The sequence below is a fragment of the Xenopus laevis genome, chromosome 7S, assembly GCF_017654675.1.
Source record: "Xenopus laevis strain J_2021 chromosome 7S, Xenopus_laevis_v10.1, whole genome shotgun sequence".
Taxonomy (NCBI): domain Eukaryota; kingdom Metazoa; phylum Chordata; class Amphibia; order Anura; family Pipidae; genus Xenopus; species Xenopus laevis.
The window spans coordinates 6260001-6283852 of record NC_054384.1 but is presented as its reverse complement, the minus strand read 5'-3'; the positions used below and the strand labels follow the sequence as shown (position 1 = coordinate 6283852).

Sequence of the window (23852 nt, the reverse complement as noted above, 5' to 3'; positions counted from 1 at the left end):
ATCTGATGGGTTCTTAACACCGAGGAAGAGGAACCTATGAAGCCTTTACATTGGTCTCCATAAAACAAATTCATTCTCGTGTTTTTAATTATGCAAGAATGTAAGAGCTGGTCTAGAGGATACATTCCCTGGGATAGATTTACCAATGCAGAAGTTAAATTGACCATGGCCACAAATAAGATATTTAATATCCTCCAATCAAAACTATTTGCTATTGGTCATTCCCCATGACTCTACGCCTAAAAACAAAACTTGGGAATTCGGTTAATCTTGACTATGTGCGACCTTGACTTGTCCTATATCTCCTGCTATACAGGTGCATAATAGATGAACCCAAAGGTTTGCTAAAAATAGCAAGTTTAGTGTGGATAGAAAAGACAGTTTATATGTGTAAAAGAACTGTAGGGCAGGTTAGATGTTCCTTATTTTTCTTTTCTCTTGTAGAATCTTTAAATGCCACCAAACCGGCTTTCGTTGTACAACACCATCTACTGCTAATTAGATGCCAGTCAGTGTCACACGTGGGATAAGTATAGATCCATATTAATGAATGTGCCAAGCAAATACTCAATGGGGTTACAAATGGAAATCTGAAATAATAAACGCACAGAACAATCAAAGAACCAGAGGAAGGAGTAGGAGGCTGAAGATAAAAAGGATGACCTGGAAGATTTACTTCCTGCTGAGAAGCTGGAGATCATCTCTACGATCTGTATTAGATTGACATGAGACGTATTGACAAGAGTGTGTGGATTTCAGTAGTTAAATAAATGGGTTTCAGGGAGTCCTCGTGAGCTAAAATGGAATTGAGAATTCCAGAGCATGGGAACAGGACTTAAAAATAAGGTTCCTAAAGGGAGAGAGCAACGGAATGAAAGAACGAGAGAATGGAGGAGCAGTTAGAGATATTCAAGGGAATTGAATTGGGCTCATTTATAAGGGGGCAAAAGGCATACTCATAAGCCCTTGCCAATTACATCTGTAACTCTTCAGGCTCTTGGAATAAAATAGAGGCCACTCATAGGTGGCATATAGGCAACCCTTATATGTCCCTTCCATGTTGGTCATTCATCACACCAGGAATGGAAAGAATGACAGGTCATTAGGCTCCAATATAGACTGCTCTGCACCAGCACGTCGTCTATTATTATAATTGTTCCCTGACAATACACCACTATAGGAAATGTTCCAAGGGTATTGATCGCTGCACTTTCTTATAGAAACCAATTCTGTAGGCAAGTATCTCCACGTCAAAGCCTTCATGTCACGGTAACATAGAGAAGCACTACAATTCTATCTGCCCGGCTACAAAGGGAAGTTCTTTCTCGCTTATGGGAGCCCAGCAGCAGCCTTGAAATTAATTAGGGCCATTATTTAGAAATAGCTAATAAAAAAAGACCATTGCTGAGTATTATTTGGCAGTCTGACGTGGAGCGGAATCAATAGTGTGTTTGTTAAAAGGTTATTTAGTGGTTTATAAGTTCAGCTAAGCTCTGCGGGGTTCTGTGATGGTCGATAGCAGAAAAAGAATGTAGTGAGCTAAATTCTGTGTTCTTTTTAACTGGAAATAATTGTATCACATAATAATTGTATTGAAATATCAATGAAACATCAATGTTTTTTACGGCGTGACCTGACCCAGCTTCCGAGGAGACTGTAAGCTCTTTGGGACAGGGACCTCCAGCCTTGTCTGTCTAAAGATCCCTGCCATTGGACACCTGTGATCTACAGGTAAATATTGTATATGCTTAAAGGAAACACTAAGGCCGATGTGGTGGATGCCAACCATAATATTCCCTCGATGCTACTGCCTGCTTCTGTCTTTTAATGGAAATGTCAGGACTTAGTCTGTATCCCAGTTCAAACCTGAAGCCAATGCAGAAAGAGTGTTGGCTGTTGTCCATAGTTGCAACTAGATTGTAAGCCTGGGGTTGGTTATGGGAGTTGTAACAACAAATAACTGGACACAGGTTGACCAACACTATTCTATTAGTGTTGCTTTGTTGGTATTTTATCTACTGCTATAATTTAGTTCTGCCGTGCTCATCTTACTCTACTGCCTCCATCTTGATGCACTGCCATCACCTACATCTACTGCTGCAATCTTAGACTGTTACTGCTACTGTTACCATCTTGCCCTATTGCCCTCACTTTGGCCTTCAACTGTCATTTTACTCTACTTCCACCATCTTGTCCTACTGTTATCTTCTTCATCTGCTATGAAGTCCTTACTGCTGCTATAAAATGTTACTGCTCCTTGTGAGAAGGGATCTGCTCAGTTTCCAACAGAAAATTATGGCCTTTATTTGGGGGAATAAGAGACCAAGGATTAATAGACATATTATGTACCTCCATAAAACTAGGGGTGGTTTGGGGGTCCCAAACTTGCTTCATTACTATAGGGCAGCACGCTGTGCCCAGATCCCCCCCATACATGGAGGACCTCAAGCTCCTTTGTGGGTACTCATGGAGTCTGATATGATACACCCTTATTCATTGCAGAGCTTACTCTGGAATCCGAGCTCGGATATTAAAGTATGTAGAACTGTTTCCCCATTGACTTATACTATGCTGCAGTTATGGAACATTCTTAAATTCAAATATCGTCTTGCATCAAACCCTTCGGCATTGGTGCCATTGCACGGAAACACCCTTTTTCCCCCGAGCCGATCCGAGTCGGCCTTTACCTGGTGGAAAGACAGGGGGGTCCTTACCGCCTACCAGCTCACTGATGGATCTAAACCGCTGCCCATGGAGTCACTTATTCAGAAATATCAGGTGCCGCCAACTGAGACATACCGGGCAATGCAACTGTCACATTTTGCTTCACACTTCTGGCCCAAGAGTTTGGTCTCTAGAACATTTCTAGAGGTCATTTGCATGACTTCTCCAATGTGTAGACGAGTCTTATCAACCATTTACAGCCAGCTGAATCATGCTGTTACACCGGCCAAACTTCAGCATATGCTGGATTGGGAAACCGACTTGGGGACAACGTTTTCCCCGGAAGTATGGCTCAAAAGCTACTTAAGAATTTTCAAGGGGAGCTACAATGTCACCATAGTGGAAACCTCGCTTAAACTCTTTCATAGATCGTACTATGCTCCGGAACGACTTCATCGTATATACCCCACCGTTTCACCTCAATGCTTCAGGAACTGTCCCGCTAGAGGGACGATATGGCATATCTGGTGGAGCTGTCCTGTGACACAAGCCCTATGGCAGCAGATATCTCGGATATTGACTACACTCTTTTATACTCCCATTGATCCATGCCCAGAGGTTATGCTTCTTGGTCATAAGCTGGAAGGTATGAATCCTTCGGCACAGCACCTGACTCAACATATCTGTATGGCGGCTAGGATTCATATTGCGGCACAGTGGAAATCACCCTACCTTTCCATAACTAAAGTCTTGGACAAGATTGAGTTCATCCATTCCAATGAACGTTTGAGATACCAAATTGATGGCCAACTGGAGAAATACACCGAGATCTGGGACACTTGGATTCTTCATAAGGAGTCGTTCCTATCCCTTTGAGTTAAAATGGGGCAATGGGCAGAGTTCACTCTACTTGAGTATGTGCTTAATTGATGTTTGAGGCATATGGCAACAACTTGCTCTAGAGATACCAAATGTGACATGTTTAGTAGTATTTTTCAGATAGCCAGTGGATCATTTTACTTATGGCTCATTTCCTTTTCATGTTTTTTTTTTATTCTTTTTTCTCTTTTTTTTCTCTCCTTATTTTGTTTTTCTATACCTTTTCCCCTGTTAAGCAATATTTTGTACTATGCATCCATGTGTTGTGCATTGTGCTGTTTTCTATACAGTCCTTCGGGAAAAGTGAAATTTGATTTCAATAAAAAGAAAGTTGACAAAAAAAATGTTACTGCTGCCACCTTGCCCTACTGTCATCTTGCCTTGTTCCTATCATTATACCCTTTTATTGCTATAAAAATGTAAAAAAAGAGCTGGGGAGCAACACACGCTGAAAAAAGTGCCTGGATGCAATTATAAGGACTGTGGTTGGCTATTTAGCAGCACCTATGTGGACTGGCAGCCTACAGAAGGCTCTGTTTGGCATTACACCTGGTTTTTATTCAACTAAAACTTGCCTCCAAGCCTGGAATTAAAAAATAAGCACCTGCTTTGAAGCCACTGAGAGCAACATCCAAGGGGTTGTTGAGCAACATGTTGTTCATGAGCTACTGGTTGTGGATCACTGCTATAGAGTGTTACTGAGATCACTCTGCCAGACTGCTGTTATCTTACTCTACTACTACAGCCTTTCTCAACTTCCATCATCTTACCCTGCAATTTTACTCCACTCTTGCTATAAAGTGTTGCTGTTTCCATCTTGTCCTACTGCCATCATTTTGTGCTACTGTCACCATCATGGTCATTTCTCACCCTGTACTCCCATCTTTTCCTACCTTCAGTTGTTGCTCTTTGTGGCCCGGTTATTAGCAGATCCCAGGGTAGTTACCCCTATTAGGACCCTGCAAAGTCAGCTCAAGAGACATAGCTACATATTCCAGACTTTCAATCAACTTAGCTCCTGCCAAGAGATGAGAAAAATGGACCACAATGATCTCAGACTTAATATAAAGGAGACCATTATTGTATGTAGCAAAGCTAACTTTGGAAGGTCAACCAATCTGCTCTTTGTGTCTGTATAATTCTTTCTCAAATGACACGACCCGTCAGAAAAGAGACGGTCCAGCGGTTGAGAAAGTAGTCCAATAACTTCTGTTGATTTTTTTTCTTTGTTGCAGAAAGCTTTTTTTTTCTTTCCTAAATCATGTTCTCCTGACATGAGCTGAGATTGCCTGTCCAGCCATAAAGTCGCCTCTGACATCTGCCCAGAAAAACAAAAAATTCTGCTGCCTTTTAGAAAAGTGATGAAAGTGATCTTGTTTGTTTTAGATGTATAAAAAGAATATTAGCTACGTCAACAAACAGGTTGTTCTCATCATCATTTCGGTATCTTACATACAACGTGCTAACATGGGTGGGATGGGTGGACATGAGCTCAAGAGAAAAGAAAGCAGCAGGCCATAGACAGGGCTAAGACAAATAATGGTGGTGAAGGTGGCTGGACTGGTAATTGATATCACCAACACAGAGGTCATTGAACCAAACTGGGCTACCAGTCCTTAACCCACTGAGTGAGTCATTGGTTGACCCAACCCATAGGTATCCCTGTTAGTTCCATGTGTTTCAGGCCAGCATGGGCAACACCAAGGCCAGAACTAGGGGTAGACAGAAGTGGGGAAATTGATTAGCTATGGGGCCTAGAAACATCTAGTTACACAACTGCATCCATCTGTTTAGCTGTTATGTGCTAGAAATGCTGGGTTTCAAGCTTTCACCTCCTGTTGCCAGAACAACGAACATGGAGGCAGATTATCTGGGATTCTCATTGGAGGATTCATTTTAATTTGGGCTGCGGACCCTGGAGAGCTAAATGGCTTGAGGAAAACAGCCCTGATGTTGCTCCTTAAGAATGTTAATATGTGGTTGAGTAGTGTTTACATCAGCTTTAACAGGGTTGAAACCTTGCCTACAGCTGACTCATTCTTCTGTTTTTGCTGCTGGACTACAAATCCCAGAATATTACAGCACTGAATGCCAATATATTGCATGGACACGGGCTGCCGACTAATTGCCACATTCCCTAAAGGCTAACACAACCTCTGCACATTTTTATATATTTGTTAGTAATATAAAACCAGCCAAGCTCTCATTTATGCATATTCTCAATTAGGATTATATATTTTTGCATACAGAGTTGAAAATAAACCGGATGTTTGGCCAATTAGGTGCCCAATTCCCTTGGCCGAGTGCATGGGAGATTTGGTACGGTTTAATCAAGGCTCTTCCCCGAAAATTTCTGCTGAATGTAATTGGAATAAGTCACCTTCATTGACATTTCTACAATATTTGAGCAAAAGGGAATCCACTGAAGTCCCTGCCATTGACTTTACATGAAATGTACTTACTCTCTGTCAATAACAAGGCAAGTCACGGCCTCAGCTGCAATCACGTTCGCTGTCCTCACGTCTTCCCTGAAAATGAAAAAGAAATCCATTAATACACAGATTTATTAGAACGTGGAAAATTAGCAAGTTTTTTTCTGTAAATGATAAGGATATTAGAAGTCACTGAGGGGTTGTTCTGTGACCATATAAAGGCACAAGGCTGCAGGCTGAGTTATACAGGGAACCCTGAGTATCACTCATGTATTATAAGGGATAATGTACCCCCTACTGTAAATGATAAGGATATTAGAAGTCACTGAGGGGTTGTTCTGTGACCATATAAAGACACAAGGCTGCAGGCTGAGTTATACAGGGAGCTCTGAGTATCACTCGTTAATTATACGGGATAATGTACCCCCTACTGTAAATGATAAGGATATTAGAAGTCCCTGAGTGGTTCTGTGACCATATAAAGGCACAAGGCTGCAGGCTGAGTTATACAGGGAACTCTGAGTATCACTCATGTATTATAAGGGATAATGTACCCCCTACTGTAAATGATAAGGATATTAGAAGTCACTGAGGAGTTGTTCTGTGACCATATAAAGACACAAGGCTGCAGGCTAAGTTATACAGGGAGCTCTGAGTATCACTTGTTAATTATACGGGATAATGTACCCCCTACTGTAAATGATAAGGATATTAGAAGTCCCTGAGTGGTTCTGTGACCATATAAAGGCACAAGGCTGCAGGCTGAGTTACACAGGTCTGGGAATTCTAAATATCACTCTAGGTTGTCTATTTGGGTACATTCTATTGACCACGAGACTACATGGCTACAGTGCACTTGATTTTCTTTCTGCAACAACTCTAGACCTTCTACACAACTGACAATTCTGCAATTTACATTCCAATCAGTGAATTTTATCTTCCACGTTGCTAACTGCTGAAGTCGTCTGCATTCTGTTTAAAGTGCAATCTTTTACTTATGTAAATGCAGTTTTAATTACAGTTTATTCAGAAAACACCATTAGAGGAATTCTGATCGTTTGCACACAGTCTTTAATTGTTGCATGTCTGCGTTACGTACCGCACCAGTAATGTGACATTGTACCCAGCCTGAACAGAAAAGAGATGTTCTATAATGGAAGTCTGTCTGTCTCTGTAGACCAGGGATCCCCAACCTTTTGAACCCGTGAGCAACATTCAGAAGTAAAATGAGTTGGGGAGCAACACTAGCATGAAAAATGTTCTTGGGGTGCCAAATAAGGGCTGTGATTGGCTATTGGTAGCCCCTATGTGGATTATCAACCTACGTTGAGGCTCTGTTTGGTAGTACAACTGTTTTTTTATTCAACTAAAACTTGCCTCCAAGCCTGGAATTCAAAAATAAAAGTGGCTTTGAGGCCACTAAGAGCAACATTCAAGGGGTTGGTGACCAACATGTTGCTCACGAGCTACTGGTTGGGGATCACTGCTGTAGACCAATGATCCTCGACCAGTAGCTCGTAAGTAACATGTTGCTCTCCAACCCCTTGGATGTTGCTCCCAGTGGCCTCAAAGCAGGTGCTTATTTTTGAATTCCTGGCTTAGAGGCAAGTTTTGGATGTGTAAAAAATAGGTTTATGGCCAAACAGAACCTCTTGTAGGCTGCCAGGCCACATAGGATTAACAAGCCAATTATATCCTTTATTTGGTACCCCCAGGAACTCATTTTACATTTAATTGTGGCCCATGGGTAAAAAAAGGTTGGGTACCCCTGCTGTAGAGCAATAGAGGAACCATGCACAACTGAAAACATTACTTAGATGCAGTTCTATGAAAAAGCATAGGTTGTGACTCATGAAACGTCAGTGGAATAACAGTAATATCAATAATAGTAGTTCAATGTCATTTTAGAGATGTTAGATAGGGAGGAAGTCTTATGAAGGTGGCCACATGGAAGACAACAGTTGTCACTCATGAGGGGTCATTAATGAAAGAAAAGTCTTAATTGTGTCATTGACCCTGAATTGTAATACATCTTCCCTTAGGGATCACTGTTTGTACAATAGGAGCTGAGTATAGTACAGGATTGTCAGCAGTAAAAGGAACTTTGGACAAACTTTGTCTACATATGGGACACCCAACTGTTGTCCATGGGGCAGGAGAGAAGACAAATGGAAACACCATGATTTCTTCCCTTCAAGAAATTTTGGGCCCAAGACAGTACTGACAAGGTTTTGGTCTATTGTTTGGGATGAGGTTCCTATGGTTTGTAAATTAGAGCAAAATAAAGGAGAAACAAAGACAAACCACCTAGTGGCTGCCCTGTTACATTGACTGGACTCTCTATCCATCAGACCTTGCCCCTAGTTATTAGTATTTGTTTTTGAGTTGGAAAGATGATTTTTATGTGATAAAATGTTTTAGACAAAGCGATGAGCCAAGAGATTTCTTCTAAATTTATTTTTTGCTGGAGAATTAATGAAACTTTTCAGTCTCCACCCCCTGGGAAGGTCACACCCTGCTATCCCACTGTCACACTCCCTTCCCAGAGACTATTATCCCACTGTTACTATAGGCACCATCTCTCCCTACTATACCTGCTATACCACAGCCACACTCCCTTCCCAGAGACTATTATCCACTGTTACTATAGGCACCATCTCTCCCTACTATACCTGCTATACCACAGTCACACTCCCTTCCCAGAGACTATTATCCACTGTTACTATAGACACCATCTCTCCCTACTATACCTGCTATCCCACAGTCACACTCCCTTCCCAGAGACTATTATCCACTGTTACTATAGACACCATCTCTCCCTACTATACCTGCTATCCCACAGTCACACTCCCTTCCTAGAGACTATTATCCACTGTTACTATAGGCACTATCTCTCCCTACTATACCTGCTATACCACAGCCACACTCCCTTCCCAGAGACTATTATCCACTGTTACTATAGACACCATCTCTCCCTACTATACCTGCTATCCCACAGTCACACTCCCTTCCTAGAGACTATTATCCACTGTTACTATAGGCACCATCTCTCCCTACTATACCTGCTATACCACAGCCACACTCCCTTCCCAGAGACTATTATCCACTGTTACTATAGACACATCTCTCCCTACTATACCTGCTATCCCACAGTCACACTCCCTTCCCAGAGACTATTATCCACTGTTACTATAGACACATCTCTCCCTACTATACCTGCTATCCCACAGTCACACTCCCTTCCCAGAGACTATTATCCACTGTTACTATAGACACCATCTCTCCCTACTATACCTGCTATCCCACAGTCACACTCCCTTCCCAGAGAATATTATCCACTGTTACTATAGGCACCATCTCTCCCTACTATACCTGCTATCCCATAGTCACACTCCCTTCCCAGAGACTATTATCCACTGTTACTATAGACACCATCTCTCCCTACTATACCTGCTATCCCACAGTCACACTCCCTTCCCAGAGACTATTATCCACTGTTACTATAGACACCATCTCTCCCTACTATACCTGCTATCCCACAGTCATAGTCCCTTCCCAGAGACTATTATCCACTGTTACTATAGACACCATCTCTCCCTACTATACCTGCTATCCCACAGTCACACTCCCTTCCCAGAGACTATTATCCACTGTTACTATAGACACCATCTCTCCCTACTATACCTGCTATCCCACAGTCATAGTCCCTTCCCAGAGACTATTATCCACTGTTACTATAGACACATCTCTCCGTACTATACCTGCTATTCCACAGTCACACTAACTTCCCAGAGACTATTATCCACTGTTACTATAGACACCATCTCTCCCTACTATACCTGCTATCCCACAGTCATAGTCCCTTCACAGAGACTATTATCCACTGTTACTATAGACACCATCTCTCCCTACTATACCTGCTATCCCACAGTCATAGTCCCTTCCCAGAGACTATTATCCAGTGTTACTATAGGCTCCATCTCTCCCTACTATACCTGCTATCCCACAGTCACACTCCCTTCCCAGAGACTATTATCCACTGTTACTATAGACACCATCTCTCCCTACTATACCTGCTATCCCACAGTCACACTCCCTTCCCAGAGACTATTATCCCACTGTTACTATAGGCACCATCTCTCCCTACTATACCTGCTATCCCACAGTCACACTCCCTTCCCAAAGACTATTATCCACTGTTACTATAGGCACGATCTCTCCCTACTATACCTGCTATCCCACAGTCACACTCCCTCCCAGAGACTATTATCCCTCTGTTACTATAGGCACCATCTCGCCCTACTATACCTGCTGTAAAATGTTTTATACAAAGCGATGAGCCAAGAGATTTCTTCTAAATTTATGTTTTTGCTGGAGAATTAATGAAACTTTTCAGTCTCCACCCCCTGGGAAGTTCACACCCTGCTATCCCACAGTCACATTCCCTTCCCAGAGACTATTATCCACTGTTACTATAGGCACCATCTCTCCCTACTATACCTGCTATCCCACAGTCACACTCCCTTCCCAGAGACTATTATCCCACTGTTACTATAGGCACCATCTCTCCCTACTATACCTGCTATCCCACAGTCACACTCCCTTCCCAGAGACTATTATCCCACTGTTACTATAGACACCATCTCTCCCTACTATACCTGCTATCCCACAGTCACACTCCCTTCCCAGAGACTATTATCCCACTGTTACTATAGGCACCATCTCTCCCTACTATACCTGCTATCCACAGTACACTCCTTCCAAAGACTATTATAATCCACTGTTACTATAGGCACCATCTCTCCCTACTATACCAGCTATCCCACAGTCACATCCCTTCCCAGAGACTATTATCCCACTGTTACTATAGGCACCATCTCTCCCTACTATACCTGCTATCCCACAGTCACACTCCCTTCTCAGAGACTATTATCCACTGTTACTATAGGCACCATCTCTCCCTACTATACCTGCTATCCCACAGTCACACTCCCTTCCCAGAGACTTTTATCCACTGTTACTATAGGCACCATCCCTCCCTACTATACCTGCTATCCCACAGTCACACTCCCTTCCCAGAGACTATTATCCACTGTTACTATAGGCACCATCTCTCCCTACTATACCTGCTATCCCACAGTCACATTCCCTTCCCAGAGACTATTATCCACTGTTACTATAGACACCATCTCTCCCTACTATACCTGCTATCCCACAGTCACACTCCCTTCCCAGAGACTATTATCCACTGTTACTATAGACACCATCTCTCCCTACTATACCTGCTATCCCACAGTCACACTCCCTTCTCAGAGACTATAATGCCGCCAAGATAGATGGTATAGTAGGCCATTCTCCTACTATACTGTATCACAGCAACTCTTCATTTTTTATCCCAGCTGTACTAGAGCATCTCCCATATACCTGCTAATTCCCACATCACATCCTCCAGAGCTATACACTGATTACTTATAGCAATCTCTATATACGCTGCAGTCATCAAACATCTTTATTGGTGCACACTTTCGTTATTATATGTCTCTGGCGAAGTGTTTTTTTTTTTGTTTCCATAACATTCCAACCTATACAAAAGATAGATTGATTCAGAACCAGGACAGTAAATTTCTCTGCCAATAACAAGTAGAAATATCCAGGACATCAATGCAAGGAATGCCTTTTCTATTATTAACATTGCATGGACTAGTAAATTACTTTTTCTCTAGCTCCTAGTAATATCTATATTTATAAATATTAATAAACAAAGTATTCTTTATGCAATCTGTGGTAATTTTACCTCCAGTAAAGCAAGTAGTAACATTGATTAGCACAAACACACACATATTCAAATAGACATATGCTCTATACCTTGTGTTATCAAATATTTCCACCCTATAGAGATTAATCCCTTGTAGTCAGGACCCTCATTACATAATGTATTGGTTTGTTTGTAAGTGATGTGCCCTTATGTACAGCGCTGTGGAAAATTATGAATAAACGTATAATAATAATACATGAGTATTTCTTACATTCTATCAGTGCTTGAGAGTATTTACATCATTTAGTCTCGTTTCAAACAAATGAAGAGCAGAAACAGAGGTTTAGAAAAAAAAAATTCAATCTTGCAGAAACTAACTCTGTTTGTCTTGTTCATCATCATCGTCTTCATCACTGCACCCTGAATGCTGGTGCCTGTGGTCACCTGGGGTTTATCATCATCTTCATCACTCCACCCTGAGTTATATTGTTCATGCTCCTCTTCATCGCCTCCCCCTGAGTAATAGAGTTGGCTGCAGGAACAGTCCGAGTCATAGTCTCTGTGATTCATTGTTTTTGGATGTGAGCGGCCTTTATATGTATTTCTCTTCTTCTGTATGGCACTCTAACCTATAACGGAGATGCCCCTGGCTTCTCCAGCTGCATTCTCAGCAGGTCACAGATGTTCCACAAACAGTCACCTCCTCGTCTTCTGTTTTACTAAGGCCAAACAATCAACCATAACTGAGAGTATATATATAAAATAAAGACAGCAGGCCTTTCATCGCCGATAACCTGTTTTCTTGCTTCTATGGATTGGTGTGGATAGCTGAAGGCTTCCGGAACTGCACGTTCAGCTATTTCAGGTGATGCTCTGAGGCTCAGTTATGGAACTTATATAACTAATTATAAATATAAGCCATTGAGGCAGAGGAGGTGAAGGCTTGTAACAGCAAAACTCCCTGCCCCATACACATGGTTTATGGTTTGTGTAATATAGTGATACAATTACAAATAGAGCCACAAATGTGGATCATAATATACCGTATATACTCGAGTATAAGCCGAGTTTTTCAGCCCCCAAAATATGCTGAAAAACTCTACCTCGGTTTATACTTTGGTCAAGCGCAAAAACGGTCACCGGCATCTAAGAATAGTCGCCGGCACCTAAGGATAGTCGCCGGCGTCCAAGAATAGTCTCCAAGAATATTCGCCGGCATCCAAGAATGGTCGCCGGCATCCAAAAACGAGACGCCGGCACCTCCAATGGGAGCAGAAACCCTCAATTTTTTGATTGAAACTTACCAGAAGCTGCTGCATTTCTCACCCTAGGCTTATACTCGAGTCAATAAGCTTTTCCAGTTTTTGGAGGTAAAATTAGGTACCTCGGCTTATACTCGGGATGGCTTATACTCGAGTATATACGGTATATGTTATAACTAGAGACTTATGGGCCTCTGGTAAAAACTTTGCAAAGGTACCTGGAAGAATCTTGGTGGCCATCCTTAAGCAAGGATTCACTAGTTTGGTTGTCTAGGAAGCAGATCTTTGTCTAATATGGCCACCCAGGCCACTCCAGGGGCTTTTGCGGTCCTGATATGTAATTTTGGACCCACATATGGACCGATAAGCTTTAACTTGGCCAGAAGTGCCTTTAGCCTCCAAGATTCACTGAAACCCTCTCTGTGATGGCTATTGTTCCAGCATGCATTAGCCCTTAAAGCAATTGTCCCCAAAATATGGCTCGGCAGCAACATGTTGCTCACCAACCCCTTGGGTATTGCTCCCAAGTTTTGGTTGCATAAAAAACAGATGTAATGGAAAACGGAGCCTCCTGTAGGCTGCCAGTCCTCATAGGGGCTAACAAATCACAGCCCTATTTGGCTCCCTCAGGAACATGTTTCATGTTAGAGTTGCTCCCCAACTCTGTTTATATTTAAATGTGGCTCTCGGGTAAAAAAAAGTTTGCAGACCCCTGACTTAAAGCTTAATGATGACCCTTTTTTAGATCCACTAAGAATCCCTGTTTTCGAGATGTTGGATAAGAGCAAAGCGACTTTTCACAAGAACGTCAACATTGCAAATCCTTAGCATATGAAGCCCAGTATCTTATTAACTGGGATTAATCAGGATCACAAGAAATATATTTCTCTGACATCTTCCCTGTCAAATAAAAGAATAACCCATTTTTTTTAATGTCTTCTTCCCTTTTCACACTGTGACTGATGAAAACAATGGCAGCCGATGTGACAGAGGATGAATGGGAGAAGAGAAAGAATGAGAGGACACAATATAAGCAACAGATGGATAGCCGCTGAGGATGCTTACAGTCCAGCAGCAGGTGATTAAAGAGCAAGCTGTGCGGCACAGCCAAGCAGAAAATGACGGATGGATCTCATAAGGAATGCAGGGTGGCACGGAACTTGATCTGAGACTTTCACAGACACTTATAAACCAGAAATAAAGAGCGAGCTTCTTACAATAAAATCTTATCATTGGTATCATTTGGCTGGGCTCTGCGGGTACAGAGTAATGATTGTTTTAGATGGGTCCTAAGGTTTAATCCATTTAGGCTCTATCCACATCGATTAAGATTAGAGCTTATTAACTGACAAGGGGGTGGTTAGACTGGAGCTTAAAATGGTAAAGGACCTATACTTTAAAAAGTACTATAAAGAGTAGGCAGGGGGGTTGTTTGAAATACCTTATGTAGTTGATGTAGTTGACCTGTAGAACACTGTTACATTGCGACCATCTTTCTTACCTGGACCCTCACACATTGGCAGGGATCCCCAAACTTTTGAACTTATGAGCAACATCGAGAAGTTAAAGGAGTTCTTGGGGTGCCAAATAAGTGCTGTGATTGGCCATTTGGTAGCCTCTATGTGGATTGGCAACATACATTGAGACTCTGTTTGGCAGTACACCTGGTTTTTATACAACCAAAACTTGCCTCCAAGCCTGGAATTCAAAAATAATCACCTGCTTTGAGGCCACTGGGAGCAACATCCAAGGGGTTGGAGAGCAACATGTTGCTCACGAGCTACTGGTTGGGGATCACTGGTAGATGTAGCATTCAACATAGACCATACACTGAAAAAATTGGGCACCAGTGGTCCTGCATTTAAAAATGGTTTATTATTAGCCCTCAGTAACTTTAATATGGTACTTGCAGGGCAAATGAGGCAAATTGAGAAAGTTCCTTCTATGATTCCTATACTTAGGTAGGTGTTCAAAGGAGTTCAAAGGAGTTCAAAGTGCTACACTACGTCTCAAGAAGCTGCAGAAGCTGCTCTTGCTAAGGCCTGTGTATATCACAATGTCCTATAAGTGCCCTAACTTTTCCATGTACCCTGACTTTTCTAAGGTTGTTGATCAACTAAGGGCTCAACTGGGGCTTTAGCCTCCAAGCTCCACAGTACAACTATCACCAGACTAGGAGGAGACCACAGAGGATGAACGTTTTTCCTCTTCTTATCTAAGACAATTTGTAAACGACAACTTCCACCATAGACATGCCCCCTTCTACTGGTAAGACTTCAAAGTGTTGTCATGATAGGCCATCCAGGAGGTTAAGGAAGGACAGACACAACCAATGTAAACTGGTGATGGTTCCATAATATAGCAGCAACTCATAGTCCCCTGCCACAAATATATGAAGAAATCAAAGAATTTATATATGAGAATATTCTCCACCACTACCAGGGAAAGCCAAGCCATGTTTATTTCAGCCTTGTTATTAAGTGATTCTAAATGTAACACTTAGTTATTCAATTAAAGTTGTCCAAATTGCCATTAAGCAACTGTAATTCAACTTACAAGTCCAATTTACTGAAGTAGGATAAACCCCTTGATTGGAGCTTTTTTTTTTTTTTAATCTTGGTTTGTACTTTTCTGAGCCCAATTTAATTAGAGTCAAAAGCACTAACTGTAAAATGAGCATTCAGCCGTCTGTTATTTAATATTGGTAAACAGAATTAACAATAAATTCATTGTTTTTAAATAATCCGGTAATTAGATTTTTTTCCCATTAACTTCAAACTGAAACCATCTCCCTCATATACAGAGAGAGGCTGTGGAGTTGTGGATACGGGTCAGTGGAGTCAATATTCTGTGTATCCTATGCTCTGTCTATGATATAGGTGCATATACAGTAACTAAACATCAACATCTGAGACAATATATATAATGTTGTAGTGGTTCCTGAATATAATATGTGGTGTTAGGAAGTGATAGGGAGCATGGGGGATTTTATGGGTGATCAGAGCCAAACAAACCTAATATCACCATGGTTAATACCAAGCATTGGCTGGAATGGTGTAAAGGAGACCACCATGAGACTCTGGAGCAGTGAAAATCCTCATCTGGGGGTATATTTATCAAAGAGTGAAGTTAGAGATCGCCACAGTCCTCTAGAGTGAAATTCCGCCACTCTCCATTCATTTCTATGGGATTTTGAAAGGCGTATTTATCAAAGGATGAACTTTCACTTTCACCCATTGATAAATACTCTTTTAAAAATCCCATAGAAATGAATGGAGAGTGGCAGAATTTCACTCTAGAGGACTGCAGTGATCTCTAACTTCACTCTTTGATAAATATACCCCGTAGAGTGATAAATGGCATTTTGTAATCTGGCAGCCTGAAGAAGAGTCTGGATTTGACAGATGCCAACAACTACCTGCCTGAATGTAATGCAATGCCAACAGTAATGTTTGATAGAGGAGAAATAATAGTCTGGGGCTGCTTTCCATAGTAAGGGCCCCTGGTTTATTGGAAGCAAACCTCCTTCTGGGCTACTGAGTACAATGACATTCTTGACCATTCTGTGCTTCCTACTTTGTGGAACATTTTGGTGAAGGCTTCTTCTTGCTTCAACACAATTATATTCCATGAACAAAACCAGGCCCATACAAAATGACTTTGCTGAGATGGAAATAGAAGAACCTAATTGGCCTCCACAAAGTCCTGAACTCAACCCAACTGTAGGATGACTTGAAACATTGACTGCGAGACAGTCCTGATCCCCATCATCAGCGCCCAGTTTATTAATACTCCTGTAGCAGATTGGAAGCAGGTTCCACCAATAATGTTTTAATATTTAAGGGGCAACTTAATATTAACGTCTTGGCATTAAAATGTTGGACAGGTGGGCTCCTAATACTTTTGGTGATATACTTTAATATATTTTATTCGGTGTTCAAGGATAAATAGATCCTTGAGAGATCCTATGATAGGTCTATAACCATAGAGACAGGGAACATGGGTTTCTAAGGTGAACATATATTACTATATAAATCTACAATACCCAATGATATTGCTATTTACCCCTCATCCCCCAAGTCAAGGCTCACTTTTCTCAATCAATGCGGAGTTGACTATATTTTATACTAAAGTATAATCCATGTATACATTCTATTTCTAGTCCCAAAGGAATGAACATTCATTAAGGAAGCTAACATCTCTCCATGGTGCAAGAGCAGACGAGAAAAGGGAAAGTTCTGCTTTGCAATTAAACATTTCAGTGGATTAATGTCATGGTCAGGAATGGAGAATTAGCAGCGCTTGGAATAGACAGAAGCAGAGCAAGCTGGGAATTCATGAGGACGGTCGGGTTAGGAATATTAATCTTCTGCTCAAGGTCAAAGCAATGGAAACATGATATACACTATGGCCAAAACTGAAATCGTTCTGTAGGTTGATTAGAAACATGGAAAAATGCTAGACGTATGGTCACCTGTGTTAGGCAGAAAGAGCATATTTATAAGATATTGATGTTTTGGTATGACACTCCTGACTCTATAAGCTTTTCCCTGATCAATCACCATTATACGGGAGAAACTGTGGAGAATGGGGTACACTCCTACATACCTTTTGGGAATGTCCAATTATCCAGCCAATGTGGGGAAAGGTAAAAAAAGTATTAGACCAGGTTCTGATAGCCCAGGTCCCCTTGGCTATACCTACCTTTCTTATGGGCAGACCATTTAATGGTATACCAAAATCAAACCAAAAATTGGCTAACCATATTCTGACAGCTGCACGAATAGCAATAGTGGCCAATTGGAAGACCCTCACTTGTTGAACCATTCAGGAAATAATTAACAGGGTGAACGCTAACAGATTTTTTGAAGCAAACATAGCCTTTTTACAAAATACAACTTCCCAACATTTAGATACTTGGTCTATCTGGGAATTAAGGGGTTATGTTTCAACCAATACTCCTTCGGCCGATGGGTTGACTACATAGGGCTAATTTTCACTCCTGATCCCGACTACCTATCAGACTAGTACTCGCACCCTCACTGAGTTTAATCATGATACCTACATTTATCAAATTCATCAAGGGTCGAATATCGAGGGTTCATTAACCCTCAATATTCGACTGGGAATGAAAATCGTTCGACTTCAAATATAGAAGTCGAAGGATTTTGCGCAAATACTTCGATCGAACGATCAAAGGAATAATCAAAGGAACGATTAAATCCTTCGAATTGAACGATTCGAAGGATTTTAATCCAACGATCGAAGGATTATCCTTCGACCAAAAAAACATAGGAAAGCCTATGGGGACCTTCCCCATAGGCTAACATTGGGTTCGGTAGCTTTTAGGTGGCGAACTAGGGGGTCGAAGTTTTTTCTTAAAGAGACAGTACTTCGACTATCGAATGGTCGAATAGTTGAACGATTTTTAGTTCGAATCCTTCGATTCGAAGTCGAAGTCGTAGTCGAAGTAGCCCATTCGATGGTCGAAGTAGCCAAAAAAACACTTTGAAATTAGAAGTATTTTTTCTTCTATTCCTTCACTCAAAGTTAATGAATTGGCCCCTAAGACTAAATATAAATAGCTATCACCTAATTATCACATTACTGTTGGGAACATAAAATAATTATACTCAACTTTATTCCCATTACGTTATACAGTCGAAGATATTATTATTCTAATAATTTGTCTGAAAACTATAACTCGCTAAAATATAAATGTATCTATACTCAGCAACATGCGGCCTGTGCCTGCTATGATTATGTTGAGATTGCTATACTTCTATTTATTCCCCACCATCTATGTTTGTTTCAATTTCTTTTCTTATGACTTAATTTTCTTCCTTTGTTTCTTTATAATTTCTTTCTGTTATGTATGATTATATATTTGAAAAACTATTCAATAAAAAATATGTTACAAAAAAAAACTGAAATCATATCCAGCAGAGATGTTCTACATTCCTACACGTGATTGGAGGAGATTAGTGATGGGTGAATAAATTCGGCTGGCACGAATTCCCTGGTGAATTTCCGTGTTTCGACGCCAGCGAATTAATTAGCGAATCTCCGTTTTTTTTTGTGAAAACTGTCAAATTGCAAGATTTTTCCGTGGAAACGTTCGACTTCCTAGAATTTTTTCGTGGAAACGTTTGAATTGCTCCATTTTGTAGTGAAAATGTTTGAATTGCTCCATTTTGTAGTGAAAACGTTTGAATTGCTCCATTTTGTAGTGAAAACATTCGAATTGCTAGATTTTTTTAGTGAAATGTTCGAATTGCTTGATTTTAGTGAAAATGTTCGAATTGCTCGATTTTTCCCTGAAAACGTTGGAATTGCTCGATTTTATAGTGAAAACTTTCAAATTGCTCGATTTTTCCGTGAAAAGGTTCGGATTTCGCTATTTTTTCATGGAAACGTTTGAGTTTTCATGATTTTTTCGTGAACTTTCCGATTTCGTGATTTTTCGCAGTTTCGCGTATTTTTCGACGAAGAGAAACTTGCCCATCACTAGAGAAGATTCCCTTTCTACCTGACCCCATTTTCTCTCTCCCCTAAGCCTTACATCTTCCTTGCCCTGATGCTTTACTCTCTCGTCCGCATGAACCGAGATCCCAGGGTATCACACTGCTGTACGTTTTAACAACCCCTTTGTCATTTCTTTTAACCAAGCGAAGAGGGTATAGAAGTCCCAACCACGTCTAAACCAGGAACATTCTGTTCAACCAGGAAAAGTAGTTATAGAGTTGCATAACCTCACTAACCTCTCTAATCAATTAGATATATCCTCAATGTGCTACTGAACTGCCTGGTCAATAATCTATTCATTTGGCCATCAAGGTGACCGGTTTGTGTATTGATTAACCAACATATATTTTTTTGCTCCTTGATCACAGGAAGACTCAGTGTAGATATGAGGTTACATGGTTTCTCCTCTTATAGAAATAATCCTGGCAGCCCAGATAGAGTTCCCGTTCCTGACCAGCCGCATGCCTGTAATTCTTTCTGTATCCGACAATAACAACTCAGTAAATCCCATCCAGTGCAATTCTGCTGGGCCTCCAGGTGCTCTCGAACAACTTGGCCTTTTCCAAGAAATGCCTTTACTCTTTCTTAGAAACTGTAAGCACAGATATAACTACAGCGATAAAATCTCTATCCAGCCATAAGGCTCGCTGGGAGTTTGGGAAATGTTTTCCGAAGATTTACAGCCCCGCAAAAAAGCAACAATTAGAACTTAAAGGGATACTGTCATGGGAAAAAAAATTGAATCAGTAAATAGCGCTGCTCCAGCAGAATTCTGCACTGAAATCCGTTTCTCAAAAGAGCAAACAGATTTTTTTATATTCAGTTTTGAAATCTGACATGGGGCTAGACATTTTGTCAATTTCCCAGCTGCCCCTGGTCATGTGACTAGTGCCTGCACTTTAGGAGAGAAATGCTTTCTGGCAGGCTGCTGTTTTTCCTTCTCAATGTAACTGAATGTGTCTCAGTGGGACATGGGTTTTTACTATTGAGTGTTGTTCTTAGTTCTACCAGGCAGCTGTTATCTTGTGTTAGGGAGCTGTTATCTTGTTACCTTCCCATTGTTCTTTTGTTTGGCTGCTGGGGGGAAAAAGGGAGGGGGTGATATCAGTCCAACTTGCAGTACAGCAGTAAAGAGTGATTGAAGTTTATCAGAGCACAAGTCACATGACTTGGGGCAGCTGGGAAATTGACAATATGTCTAGCCCCATGTCAGATTTCAAAATTGAATTTAAAAAAATCTGTTTGCTCTTTTGAGAAATGGATTTCAGTGCAGAATTCTGCTGGAGCAGCTGATTCATTTTGAAAAAAATGTTTTTTCCCATGACAGTATCCCTTTAAATGATTCGAAGGAATGTGTTTTCTCACCTGGACACAGAGCAAAGCCCAGGAATCCATATCTGGTACCCACTAAACTGATTCTTTCATCTAAATGGACAGTAATGGGCATTATTTTGCTGAAGAGGAGGAGATGCTTCAGATGTTTTTTTTACAAGGTTTTTGCTCCTCTTGAACTACAAACCATCACATAAAGCCAACGTTATATTTGTCAGTGTTATATTTAATGGAAGAGCACTTCACATCTATCAGTGATAGACAAAAAGATAAATCCACCAGGAGCTAAATAGGAAGACAGGTCCATTCTAATGCCCTTTTTTTACATTGTATGAGCCGGTGAGGCTTGTAAGGCAATAAATCATCACATTGTTACGTTTTTCTCTCTCGTACGGGAGTTTTTCGCCCAGAAAGTAGCAGAGAAGCCTCATGCCTGACCTTCATATTTAATTATAAGCCGACAAATTACAGATGTTCCAGGAGTCATAAGAAGGGACAAGTAGACATTTTATGGTTCATTCTGTTTTAAATCACCGCTCGCTCAGCGAAGACAAGACGGAAACGCAAACTCGGAAGCCTTCAAGGACAAACTTATTTGATGCCAATGTTCGGCGCGTCCTGGCTGACGTTGTTTTTTTTTTTTTTTTTAACAAAAATGGTAATGACCAGACAGTTAATTGCTTGTCCTTGAGTCGGAGATTGACGCGCAATTATGACATGTTCAATTGCAGCATTCTGGATGCGCACACTGTGATTGTCCTTAATTTGTATTCTGCACAAGTGTTTGAAGCAGTTTGACCAAAATCAAAGAAGAACAATTGTTCAGATCAGCATGATATTCAGTAATTATCTAAGTCAGGGATATCAGACTCCCACAAACTCCCAGGCAACTGCATAGGGCCCTCAGCACACAGTATGGGACCATCAATTCACTACACGACTGACCAGTTATGATGGGCGAAAAATTTGTGAAACTCGAAAATTGACGCCAGTGTCGATTTTAGCAGCACTTTCGAAAAGTCTCTTGCGTCAATTTTGACGCCGGAGTTGAAGTCAATGGGCGCCCGAATAGTGTTGACGTGCAGCAATTTTGACACGAGCGGCTTTTTGGACACACGTTTTATATTTTTTTGACGCAGGTGAGTTTTCGTGGGAGTTTGGCAAATTTATTCGCCAGCGGACAAACGTGAAAATTTGACGCACATTCACGCCATGGCGAATTTATTCGCCCATCACTACTGACCAGCAGGCAGCAGCCCCTATAGTAGCGGTAGAAATAATACAGAAAAAAGCACCTATAGTAGGAATAGAGATAATAAAGAAGCAACACCTATAGTAGCAATAGAGATAATACAGAAAGAAGCACCTATAGTAGCGATAATAAAGAAGGAACACATAGTAGGAATAGCGATAATAAAGAAGGAACACATAGTAGGAATAGGGATAATAGAGAAGCTGCACCTATAGTAGCAGCAGAGATAATATAGAAGCAGCATAATATAGATAATACAGAAAGAATCACCTATAGTAGGAATAGGAATAATAGAGAAGCTGCACCTATAGTAGCAGTAGGGATAATAAAGAAGCAGCACCTAAACTAGAAACAGTTATAAGAGAGAAGCAGCATCGAGCAGCAGGCAGGAGAGCTGCTGAACTGCAAAAACCATAAATAATAAAAAATATAAACCAATTGCAAATTGTCTCAGAATATACCTCTCTACATTATACTAACAGTTAACTTAAAGTTAAACAGCCCCTAAATTATATAGGTTACTTGAAAAAAAACAATTGTTTTGTGAGGCTACAGTTTTATTGTTAACTTTTATTACTTATACAGGTATGGGACCTGTTATCCAGAATGCTCGGGACTTTATGGATAATGATCTTTCCATAATTTGGATCTTCCTACCTTAAGTCTATTAGAAAATCATGTAAATATTAGTGGTGGGCGAACAAATTCGGCAAATTTGCAGCAAATTTTTTTGTTTTCACTGCCGGCAAGTAAATTCGCAAAAACTCACGCGAAAATTAGCTGGAAAAAATTCTCCGGCGTCAAAAAATTTTGGACTCGCGCTGTAAAAGTCGATTGTGTCAAAACCGTTGGGCGTCAACACTATTCGGACGCCCATTGAATTTAACGCCGGAGTCAAAATTGATGCGGGCATCAATTATCGAGTTTCGTGAACTTTTCAACGTTTCGCGAATTTCGCTGGAAATTTTTCGGCAAAAAGCCCATCACTAGTAAACATGAAATAAACCCAATAGGCTGGTTTTGCTTCCAATAAGGATTAATTATATCTTAGTTGGGATCAAGTACAAGTTACTGTTTTATTATTACAGAGAAAAATGAAATAGTTTTTGGATTATTTGGATAAAATGCAGTCAGTCGGAGCCGGCCTGGATAACGGATCCCATACCTGTATTTGTAGTTTTAGAGTTATTTAACTTTTCTCAGTAATCTGGTTGTTAGGGTCCAAATTTCCCCAGCCACATAATCCATCCCACACCTTGATCCACTGAGAAGTGATGGATCCAGGGACCTTTCCATCATCCACTATACAAACCCACTATAAAGAGAGACTTCATGTTTCACAATCCATCACATGACAAAGGGAAGGAAGGGGTTACATGACTCTGAGACTTAAATGGGTTGGCAATTGGTTCCTGTAAGTCAGAGGTTTCCTTTGAATCTGTGGAATCTGGAATGTCCGTGTAAATAAAATATATTGATTCCGATGTTTGGTGTTTGTGAATGAGCTCATGTCAGAAAGGGAGGGATATTTTCCCTTTAAGCCAGAAGATGACGTAGCATGTGCCCACTAGTGCAGATGAATGGCGACTACTCGTGGGAGCGCAGGTAGCAAATAGCATTTCTGTGGTCCAGGGCAGCATTGAGCCAATATTTGTAGTCTAAGGGCTTCATTGTCTATTCATCCCAGAACCCACACTAGACTCACTATACCTGTGCAACCAATATTTGCATTATAAAGGCCACACTATCAA

General features: G+C 40.9%; 1 protein-coding gene across 2 annotated transcripts in view; it reads right to left on the bottom strand.

Moving 5' to 3' along the window:
* Positions 1-23852, bottom strand: part of prkg1.S (protein kinase cGMP-dependent 1 S homeolog) — a 415118-nt gene that overhangs the window by 39604 nt on the left and 351662 nt on the right. For both annotated transcript variants that reach the window (XM_018227316.2, XM_018227315.2), the window contains exon 8: positions 6006-6071. In XM_018227316.2, coding sequence (XP_018082805.1) covers positions 6006-6071 — 66 coding nt within the window. The remainder of the gene's footprint in view (positions 1-6005; positions 6072-23852) is intronic.